A 12469-nucleotide genomic window follows, 5' to 3' on the forward strand; every position below is an offset into this window, starting at 1 on the left:
CTCTTGGAACAGGCAAAGGTTAACCGGACACTTTGATTTTAAATAAATTTATTTGCATTAAAGGATAGCAACAAGAACAAGCTTAGATTTGAATTTATTCTGTTTTCCCGAACTCAAATACGATCGCAAATTATGACAATAAGGAAAAGTTAAAATTTTGAATGTTTCCTTTTCCCCAAGACTCAAATACGATCGAAAATGCAAAAATCTCTATTATTGCGAGATATTATAATACTTTAGAAATATGCAGCTAACGCATTAACAATTATAGTAAATAAAAGTTACAATAATAAAACATAACATCAAAAACAAAGAGTTCATGTATTCCTAAAATCAAAATATTTATTATATTATTTGAAATGGTTACCTCATCCGTTAGTTCGTCCCATGTCTGATGATTTTTTTCCTGTAGCAAATTGTCGCATAAAGAACCAAAAATCTGAAAGGCATACACCATTTTGCAGATTATTGAAATGTGTTTATACTTGCAGGCAAAAGAAAACATTACACAGATATTCAAAATATGTGTTCAAATTAAATTGCCTTTTCAAATAAGCAATAGAGACAATGTGTTTGACCTTGAAGATAACTGTATTGTATTTGACGTTTTGCGGTAGATTTACTGTCGCAACTTGAGTTAACCTCATTGTATAAAGAATGACAGCTACGTTTTTAAGAAAGATGGGAGGGTTATGATTTTTAATCATGAATCTATTTAAAACATAATACTGCTAGACAAAAGAGAGAACGCAACCATTCTGAAAAATTGTTAAAAAATATAAAATCTGCCTCTCCGTGATAAACATGTCTTAGAAAAAAGAGAGAACAACATAGCACACACCCATTAAGATGTAATTTCTACAATAACGAGCTCAAAACATTCACATTTTGCCCCTATAAATCTTCTTTTCAACAAATTGCATTAAGCGATCTAGAAGCCAGACAACGCACGCTTGGTTTTTTTAATTTGATAAATGCTTTTTGTGTTTGTTGTATATGTTTGTTAGTCTTGAGATTATAACAAAGTGATGACTGCTATAATCATATTTTGACTATTTTACTGATAATGTCTGTTTTGTTCACGCATCGTTGAAAAAATAACGGACTGACATAAAGTGAGAGGTTTAGCGCTTTATAACCAGGTATAATCAAATATTTTCTACATTTGAAAATGTCCGTACCAAGTCAGGAATATGACAGTTGTTGTCCATTCGTTTGATATGTTTATGCTTTGATTTTGCCATTTGATTAGGGACTTTCCGTTTTGAATTTTCCTCGGAGTTCAGTATTTTTGTGATTTTACCTTTTGGTAACGTTTGACACCGGAAGCATACACATGATATCACCTTGTTTAGTGGTCAAAGAAGATAACATCATATCGTGGAATAGTTTTTAGTGAAAATTTTACACTGAAATAATGATTAAAATTGAATTATGTATTTATTCTGCATTATAATATAGATCACTGTATTGTATTTGAACATTTCAGACGTTTATCGGTATTTAACTGTCGCAAATACCCGTTTAATCAATTTAATCAGGGAGAAATAATAACTTTACATGGGTCATTAGTGTATGTCTTTAAGCAAATTGCATTGAAACTTGGAATCGTCCGGGTTGATTCTTCAGTTGAAAGACCAATCGTTCTAAAATGAGAATAAATCCATATAGGCATTTACATGTAGCCTTTGGTATATATGAACCAAGTATAACTCCTATTGTATATAATATCTTTGCTGTTATAGTTGCAATTTGAAATTTTTCGTAGAAAAGATCCAAAGAAGGGGTCACTAACCTTAACATTTTATATACAAGATTTTTTCTACAGAATGCTGTATCCTCGCATTTTTTTAACATTAAATTTACAGATCTCAACATCATCATTCCCCAAAAAATGTATGAATATTGTATAAAATAAATCACCTCTAGTTGATTAACTGCAAGTTTTTCTTTGTGATCTGTAACATATTTAGCAATATCATTCAGTATAGCTGATGATGCCAGCAGATCACCAGACCTTAATCCAGTATGGACCCTAGTTATATTTTCTAGATCTTCTAGAATAATGGTCACAATATTATTTTCACTGCCGCCAGATACAAGTCTAGCTGTCTAAAAGTAAACAAAGTAGTATTCATATTATCTAACCTAAAATGTGTGTATTTTTTTCTAAAGTACTTTTTCCAAATTTAGATGTTTGTCATAACATTGTGGTAATAATATGTATTCAGAGTGCTAAAATCACAAGACAAAAATGCATTCAAACAAATTCGAATAATATTTACATGATGTACATGATTAAACTAGAAGCTAGTAATAAAAACTATAACCACCAAAAATCCCCAACAAATTTTTCTGAAATTTAAAAAACTAATATCACTTTAATCATATCTTAATATTTATGCTCTCAAAATATATTTGATTTTTATATTAGATATTTTATTGTCACTTTCAATTTTTTTTAATCTGTTGAACGTTTGTAACAATCTTGATACATGCATATTAAAAACAAACTGTTCAGAGATACCAGGCGTGTGGAAGCCAGACACACATTTGTCTGCAAAATACTCAACATAACAAGTATGATGCAAAGAGCATTAAACCGACGATTCCGACAGGTTTTACCAAATCTAACCAAGGTTATCTATTCCTTGGAGTAGAAAATCTTATTTTTTTAACCAATCAAATTATTGTAGATCATATCAATGATACTTTATATCAACACAAAAGTGCTGACTAATAGGATGCTGATACCCCATTGGCAGTTTCAACGAACCCGAAATTATAATACCACACTTGTCTAATGATTTTCTACCTTAGATGCGCGTTGCGGCTACAAAAGACTCATTAGTGACGCACGAATTAAAAACGATCAAAGGCATAAGCAAGTATGAAGTAATAAACTTTTTTACATTATAGAAAATGTTCTATTGACCTACCTAATATGTGATTTAAAAGATATGCATACAAAAGACACTACCATAACTGTTTAATGCAAGAAAACAAACTGTTAGTCATCACTGTAATATTGTTTACCTGTTCAATCAGAAGTTGAATTGATTTACTTATGCACTGGCTATAGTTAGGGTCATCCCAAATTCCAACACCATTGCAGTTTCTTGAAACATTACCCACGTAATCCCCGGTGCAGAATAAGGTAACCTGTGATTTTGGTTTTGTTAAACTCCAAATAGTATTAAATCTATCCACATTTGCTCCACAATAATATGTTGTACCTATAATATAAAAAGTATTACTTGCCAAATAAGCGTGGGTAAAATAGCATATGTTGGTGCAAACATTTCTTGCATTGCCATTTGTACATATTGTTTAATTTATATTGAATATATGAAATCGATTTAACAACAGTAAGTTGTCCATTAATGTTAATGAAAAATGAAGTAAATTTATTGAAACACATATTTCATGTATTTCATTTAACATTATCACACTCAAGACTCATTTCTGTGGATAAAACTTATTTTGATTTAGATACATTGTAGTGAAACAATTATAAAATATAAAAGTAAAAATGAGTGAGGTTCTTTGTATTAGAAGCAAAAAAAAATGTATACATTTGTTTACGATATCTTACGCTAACTAGTACTAGTCATTAAGTTAATGCTTATTCTTTGGATGTAAACACATTGACAAGAAAGTGCAATGAATTTTCTCAACATAAGATCTTTACATTTGCATGACTGTGTAGATTTTTAGTATCTATCACTATCAATATATTTTTGGAACTGTTGAGGTGCAGCGTTTATTTGATAGTATTTAACAGGTTTTTCTTGAGTTAAATTCTTATCGGTCACCATCTGGGTCAGTTGTCATCTTCCCACTTGTAAAATTGCCATTTCTATATAGAAGGATTCCAGCAGCGTCTGTATATGGTCTGGGTATGTCCTTGATGACACGATATTCTAGATACTGTGTTTTCTGTCATGATTTCGTTAAAAAAAAAGGTTGCTGCTTACATGTATAAGTAAGCTTTTACACATGGGTTTGAAGTCCTAAAGATCCATCAAATCTGTTATGTACGCCGCAATGAGTTGGCTAACCGCTACTTATTATCTGTGTTAGATATGATCAAAAATATATTCGTACTGTCACAACTACAATTCCTTTACCTTAGGAATTAAAACGTATGAAAGACCAACCGTTTCAATAAATAGTTCTAGTTTAAATTGATCAAAAATTCTAGGAAAGAACTGTTTAAACCTCTAGGAGGTTAGAATTTTCCGAATCCGGCGACTGATATCTACAACTATATATCTGCTGAATGTATTCATAGTATACTAATTTAATTTAGAAAGGAGAATATGTCAAAGAGACTTTAACGCGGCAAAAAACAAGAAAATATCACACCCAGCCGCTGGCCTCAGTTGGTCCCTTGACAATAATGAATACTAGTTCAGCAAAATGGAAGCCATACTAAAAGAGAAATATATTAATAACGTTGGTTTTGATTATCTGGTTTCTCTGATTAGACTTCACATACGATATATTATGTTTATAATCCTTCTTGGAAGTCCAAATGATGTCCCCTTCAAGCAGTTTCTCTAAATATTTATGTTCTTTAGTTTCATTGGGTTAACCCTAGAATGTCCATTTATCATACCGAAAAAGAATTTGCAAATGGAGAAAAAAAATATTATAGGTTTGAAATTTACAAAATTATGGAAAGACAAACACAGGAAGATATACACAGCTTCAAAAAGCCTCAAAACATTTAAACTTTGAATTACCAACATTTACCAAAAAAGCAAACATAGTTGAATTTTACGAATTTACGAAACGCCATCCATTAACTGACATGGATTGAACGACTTTAAACAGCATATTTACTTAGTTTAAGGTCAAGTAACAGTAAATGAACGCCGTCTAGCGGATTCCGCGAAAAATTGTGACGTCTTGTACGAATTACGTCCCTTTGACCAGAATTTGCAATGTTAAAATTGCACCCGGCGACTTTTCGATGGGACAACGTCAACGGTAAATTTGACGGAAAGTATGTTACTTCTAGGAGAATGAACTTGTTTTTCTTAAATTAAATATTGCAAATGAATATACAGTCCTGAACACGATCTTCAAAATGAAAATTAAGACGTAGGGTGGTAGAGTGTAAAACAAGTGTGAAAACTGTTGCTCACTACTATTTCTACATATTTGTGATGAGAAAAAACAGTGTGGTCTCGGAAGTATTCTGTATGAAGTATGTCAAAACTGTCCTTTCAAAAACCCTATATTCACTTGCAAAAGACATCGTCTAGCAGAAAATAAGCAGAAGGGGTCACGCGGCAAGTTTAAATGGGACATTAATACTAAAGTTAAAACTTAGTATTGTACGGTAATACTATATCTCCCATATTTTGAAAATAATCACACCAGTCGAAACAAGTAAAAGTATTTTCAAATTAGAGAAAAGGAAATGAACCACATAAACTAATACTGTCATAAATTCGCCGCTGCTGTAAGTCAGTCAAAGATGACACTATAAACTATAATACAGTTCACGGTTGGAACAAAAATAATAGTTTAATATTCATACACAGTTTTTAAACTATAACAAATTAAAAATAAGCAAAAATGATGTTTCACGATCATTAATCCATCGCTACATTTTGTAATCTAACGTTGTGTTTTTTTTTTAATGGTGCTTTCTTTCACGTCCGCAATTTCGATGTTAAAAATAGAACACAAATCTTTTAATAGATACATGTATAAATAGTATATGGTTTGAAAATTTATACAGGGCTTAGTATCCTAATAGTATTGATTCGTATGGTTGTCTCCTCAAAGGAAATTGTTAATATATATATGGGGAAAAATTAACCGAATAAAAAAATGTACCCTAGCTGAAAGTAGCATCTCAAATATACAATAGAGCTTTCTCAATTCTATTTTACTCATAAAACTTGAAGGTTGAGAACGAGATTATATCGATCACCTCTATATTAAAGTACTATTATATATACCGACTGAAAAATATGCACAGTGTCACAGACTTTCAGTACCTAAAGTTAAATGTAAATCCCGTAAGTAGTCAGATCAGTACTTCAATAAGACAGCAACCAGACAACAACACAAGACCAAAAGAAAATTAAAAAGGAAAAGACATCTTATGATACGCATTTGACGGGGTGGGGTTGCAGGGGACTGATCCCGAAATCCCGGACTTAAAAACATGAAATTCCGAGGACCCGAATTTGTAGAAATTTCAATCCCGACTTACCGAAATTCGAAAAAAGAATAGCCGGATCCATAAAGGATCAATCCCGAAATCCCGTGCTTAAAAACACCCGATCCAGGAGTCCCGTTTAAGGTCCCCCTCATTTGTGTAGATGGACTAAATAACAAAACACAATATTACCAGTCAAGTTTCAGCCTGTGTGCGATTGTTTTTTTCTTGGTTTTTTTTCGGGGGGGGGGGGGGGTTGTAGGCATATTAAACATAAATATGTACATCTGTTTTTATGTCATATCTCAACCTCCGTATATTTGGTTTCCTCGGAAATGTTATTACATAATGTATTTTCCTGAAAATACACTGTACTACAAAGACCGTGCAACGTCTTGAGAGAAAGCGAAATTCAGAGAGAGAAACACATTAATTTATTATCACATATAATTAGATCTCAAAGGGAGTTGCAGAATAACAAATACTGGCGAATGTCAAAATTGAACAAAAAAGTTTGCAAAATTATAAAGAATAACAACGGAAAATAAAATAATTATTTAATATAATAGTGTAGACCATGTACAGAATTAAGAAATCACGTAATGATAGAAGAATTTTACAAAATCGTTAATTGAAGATTTTACAGAATAAGCGTTATATTTAAAGGTAAAGAATATTTAGGTCCACACTTCATATGGACCCTTAAAAATCGTTGGATTATCTCGGTCTTGCTGGTCAGTAATGAATAAAAAATCACTGGTCAATTTAAAGGTTGTTGTAACTGATGCAATATATTCTTATTTTTCTGTTCCCCTTATGTAACTTCCAGTTTTATTAAAGTTTACATTCATCAAATTAAATTAGTTAGTTTAATTTAGTTTCCTGTCATTACTACCTCCCCCTTTATTTGTCGCATGTTGTGTATCATGTACTGATTCTATATATATTTCTAGCATACATATGTACACTTATGGAACAATAACCATTTAGTAAACTTTTTAAAACGGTTTTGTAGACTTGTATACAATAACGTTTATACAGAACAAAAAAGATATTAACAAAGATGTCAGTTTGTCTGCGTGTTTTACTTATTAACTTGAAGATGTATAAATAACCACACGACACTCTTTCAAGAATTTGTAGAATCATTGATATAATGTTTGTTTATATGTGCGATGTTAAGCAGCAGTATATGGACAGAACACGTTCTGTCGTGATATAGTACCAAAACACAAGCTATTACATGTTCCGCTGCTAAAAAAAACGTTTTTTTTTCTTCAAAAGTGGCCAAATCATATATCGGAACGGAGAAAAAGTGTAAACAGATGACTTACAAGAAAGTCTAAGAGATTTATGAATTGGTTACCCAAAAATGACAAAGTTCAACTATCTCTAATTAGAGCAAATATTAATAAAGATCAAAACCCTGACCACATGCAAACAGACAGCAAAGTACGTTCTCGGATTCAAACTGTAGATGTTTTGCGGAAAAACTATAAATTACTATAAAGGTGGACGGACGGACGGACGGAAGGTCGGGCGGCCAGACGGAATGACGGACGGACAGACGTACAGGGTAGTTGAGGGGGGCATAAAAAATATAGCTTCAATTACATCTTTTATTGCGTCAACTTGTAGACAGTAACCCTGATGATTTCTATTTTTAAGTTTTTATATTTTGCGTTCATGTATACTTACAACGTATTTTTGTCTGAATTAGTAATTGTTTTAGATATGTATATTGATAATGAACATACATGTATCACATTTTTTACAACGTATAATTTCTTTTTTAAAATGTTCCATAAAAGAGGGTCTGATTGAATTGGGGTTTACGGAATACAGAATAATGGGCAAAAAACTGCAGAATAAAATGCAAAAAAGAAATAGTGTATAATGGGGTGCTAAAATATAAAGAATAAAGAATATTGGTAATACTAAATAAAAATTTATGATAATTATCCAGACTCTTATGATAAAAAGAATCTATTACATGTAATACGAAACACATAATCATCGTGCATAATCAACACGAAGAACGTTGGAAATTATTAGCAAGCATGATAACTTGACGTTATATATGTAATGAAAATTACGACGTCACGAATTTTGATGTTGTTTTTTTTTTTTTGCCAAAATGTTGGAATTGCGTCGCTTCTACAGGGAAAACGAAGTCGGTGACCATATATTTTTTTTAATATCATCTAATTCGTAAGACAAAGAGTAAAAAAATATTAATTTAAAAAAAAAAATTCTATGGAGCGGTTCTCGTGATTTATACCAAAAACCAAAAATTGTAGAAGAAAAATATAGATTTACCCTATATATTCAATGTAATTTAGTACCCTCTCGGACCATTTTGAAATTGGATTTTTCTTGAAAACGAAGTCGGTGACACATACTTTTTTTTACATTTTCTGATGTATATTTTCAATATCTAATTGTATTCTAAATTTTTAAAAAATCTATGGACTAGTTTATTTACTGATCCTTGACCTTAAAGAAACTAACTTTGAATAAGGGATATCTTAACTCTAGGTATTACGAATTTTGTTGATACAATACATCATTATAATTTTTAGATAAACGTCAATATAAATAAAAATATTGTATTAATTTACTAATACACTGGCTGTAGTCAGGTTCTTCCCATATTCCTCCACCGGTACAATTTCTTGACACATTACCAACGTATTCACCAGTGCATAATACGTTAACATGTGTGTTTATAACTGTTGTGTTCCATTTAGTATTAAATCTATCCACATTTTCTACACAATAATGGGTAGAACCTACAATTATTAAATAACTTTCAACCATTTTATACATTTGTAAATATCATGAAAATTATATTGATAGAAGACATAAATGTATTTTTATCTTTATGATGAAGTGAAGAATAGAAAGTACTGACTACTGAACAGGTGATACCCTAGATTAAATCTTCGACGGCAGTGGTTTCGGAAATTGTTTTTTTTTCAATTTAATTTAAAAACAAAATAAAATAATCTTAAACCAAATTGATACATTCAAGAAAAATCCAACAAATTCAGTCTGTAATGCTATTTTAACATTAACACTCAGTTTGTTTTAGGAACATTACAGATATATTTTATATCAATATATGTTTGTTTAGCCCTTACTAACATTTGCATTATTTCGGTAAACATTTGTAGTAATTAGATAACTAACAGTTTTTTTGTTTTGTTTGAATATGTTTCTTGTGAAATGTACCCCGAAGGTCTTATCATAACTGCTAACTTTTCACCTTATCCCTTATAGCCTAATGTGTATTCGTTAGAAAATTGCTTGCTTTGCCATATCGATATTTTATTATGACAGGTATATTATGACAATGAGGGTCGGTTGAAGACAAAACTTTACGACAAAAGAGATGATTTCAGCTTTCCAATTGTGAACTTTCCATTTCTAAGTAGCAACATTCCAGCAGCACCTGCATACGGGGTATATATCTCTCAATTGATACGATATTCCCGTGCTTGCATTTCCTATCATGATTTTCTTGATAGAGGGTTACTGCTCACAAGGAAGCTATTAAATCAAGAGTTCCAAATGGTGAAGTTGAAATCATCCCTTCGTAAATTTTACGGACGCCATCACGAGTTGGTTGACCGTTATGGAATAACCATTTCACAAATGATATCGGATATGTTCCTCACGTCGTAACTACAATCCCCTTCCCTTTCATGAATTTGACCTACCGAATTAGACTATTTACCGGATTTGTAATCACATAAGCAACACGACGGGTGCCGCATGTGGAGCAGGATCTGCTTACCCTTCCGGAGCACCTGAGATCACCCCTGGTTTTTGGTGGGGTTCGTGTTGTTTATTCTTTGGTTTTCTATGTTGTGTCATGTGTACTGTTGTTTTTCTGTTTGTCTTTTTCATTTTTAGCCATGGCGTTGTCAGTTTGTTTTAGATTTATGAGTTTGACTGTCCCTTTGGTATCTTTCGTCCCTCTTGTATAATAAACCTATAGCTTTCATTTTTTTTTTAAGTATTCTGAATCGAATGCTACATTTTGTTTCTATTTCTTTAATACAGTGGATCTTGAATTTAGAAATATTGGATCTTGTTTTACAAATAGAAGTCGGGGTTTTGTCAGTTTAAAACTACCGTTTTTTCTTACAAAAGGGATACATTCGTTATGGTGACGTAAAACTGATGTAGCATATACATGAGGCGTTTGTTTTTTCTTTAAACACTTTTGGAGCAGTGTTCGTAGTTATTTTGCAATATGCAGAACCAATCAATCAATCAACAGAGAGAAGAAAGATACTGAAGGTATATTCAAAATCATAAATCTAAAACAAACTGAATAACACACAACAATATACGATGAAAAGACAAACAACTGTACACTAAACACAATCCCCAGGGTTAATATGCACGACTATAAATCATCAATTAAAGATATTAACGCGCCAAACGAAGGTGTAGATGGTATATTACTAGTGAGAAATGGGAAGCTGACGATTAAAAAGTTGAATTCATCAAAGGAGTAGGTCCGGTACGAACGATTTTGGCCTCAAATTTCAGGTTTATCTGACGAAAGATTTCGACCACTTTTTAAAAACTTAGGTGTCTATTTCATTTGATTCTTTTTGCTCATGCGAAAGACTTTAACTAATTTAGTCATTAAAAACGATCCGATTCAAGCTCATATATGAAACATATGCCGAAAAATGTTAATTTTCAGATGGTTTTGTCAAAATTAAAGTGGCCGCATCCATGTTCATCCTCAACCTTTATATATGTTATGTATTATCATCAAATACAACTCACGTTTCAATATTAAGGATGAACACGAATGCGGCCACTTTCGTTTTACATGGAAACCGTCTAAAATCTAACTGAAATGCTAGAATTGTGAAGATTTCAGTAATTTAGCATGAGTTAATGATGCTAGTACCCAATATATGTCCATGTTTTGTCAAAAACAGCCCATATTTATATAGCAGAAGCATTCTGCTTTCCAATAAATAACTCAATGTTTACATTTTAACAATTTTGTAAAACTGCTATATTTTGAAGCCACAAAGGGGTCTTACTGGACCTTCTCCTTTGTCAAATATTTAGGTTTTAAGTAGAAGATCCGTGTCAATATAAAGTTAGCATCAAGATATAAAACAGCATTTCTACTTTCGTTAGTTACAAGGAAATATCAGATGCAAGCGCTTGCTGAAATTTTCGGTATAGCGTGACTTAACATCATCAAAATACATGTTCATATCTTAAAATGAAATGTAAGGAATTTGCAAAACGTGCTCTTTTTTTTTTGCTTTTATAAAGTATTGCATGAACTATGCTTCATATGAATGCAAAATTGTGTTCGCAAGTTGGGCTGCATAATGAGTACACATTGGAATACCACCTTTCTGTTGAAATATTAATCGACCATTTTCCAAAAATATGTGTCAATCAAGAAGTCCAGCATTTTCACGAAATCATCATTGGTGCATTTGTTTAACATAATGGGACAGAGACGTTAATTTTTCAATGAAGGTTAAAACATAACATTCTGCAAACACACAATCAACAGCCTTCATTCAATAGAACTTCGCTTTCTCATTTCATATATTTCCACAAATGTGTCAAATGAAGCAATGCATCTGCAGCCAGATTATTTAACCATAATCGCACATAGGTACATTTTGTACATGTATCCACACATATAATAATGCAATGCTGCAGATTAGTTTTAAATTGTACTGTTCTGTCATTTGTGACCGGAATATTTTTTATGCTCTTTATGGTATTGTGTTTCATTCAGATTGTACATGTCTCATACACTGTTATAGATGTCTGAACGTTATGTTCCTAATTTTTGCCTATATTACACATGTTACATATATGACAAAAAGGACTGTTCGCTGTTTTCCAGGAGAATAGCAGTTGTTTGAATGGTAATATGCAATATAGAAACGTCCACCTTAGCATTTTGGACGATTTTTTGTGTAAATGATAGAATCATCTTGAGCCCACCTGCACAATAATTTTAACTTAATACTGTTCTTTTTGCTTTTTCAGTTTTACATTTTCATATAAAACTATAAATTAGTTTATTTTTTTTTATTTTTGTAGGTACTCTTTATCAATGTTTGTAACTGATGCAATTAGTTATCAAAGGTATCAGGATTATAATTTAGTACGCCAGATGCGCGTTTCGTCTACATAAGACACATCAGTGACGCTCATATCAAAATATTTATCAAGCCAAACACGTACGAAGTTGAAGAGCATTGAGGATCCAAAATTCCAAAA

At 31.8% G+C, this 12469-nt stretch overlaps 1 protein-coding gene across 1 annotated transcript in view; it reads right to left on the reverse strand.

Moving 5' to 3' along the window:
• Window positions 1-12469, reverse strand: part of LOC143042457 (adhesion G protein-coupled receptor L4-like) — a 47843-nt gene that overhangs the window by 21048 nt on the left and 14326 nt on the right. Inside the window, exons 6-9 of the mRNA XM_076214753.1 lie at window positions 8803-8973; window positions 3037-3236; window positions 1924-2112; window positions 368-439 (exon numbers count right to left, since the gene is read on the reverse strand). Coding sequence (XP_076070868.1) covers window positions 368-439; window positions 1924-2112; window positions 3037-3236; window positions 8803-8973 — 632 coding nt within the window. The remainder of the gene's footprint in view (window positions 1-367; window positions 440-1923; window positions 2113-3036; window positions 3237-8802; window positions 8974-12469) is intronic.

This window comes from Mytilus galloprovincialis, chromosome 8, assembly GCF_965363235.1.
Source record: "Mytilus galloprovincialis chromosome 8, xbMytGall1.hap1.1, whole genome shotgun sequence".
Taxonomy (NCBI): domain Eukaryota; kingdom Metazoa; phylum Mollusca; class Bivalvia; order Mytilida; family Mytilidae; genus Mytilus; species Mytilus galloprovincialis.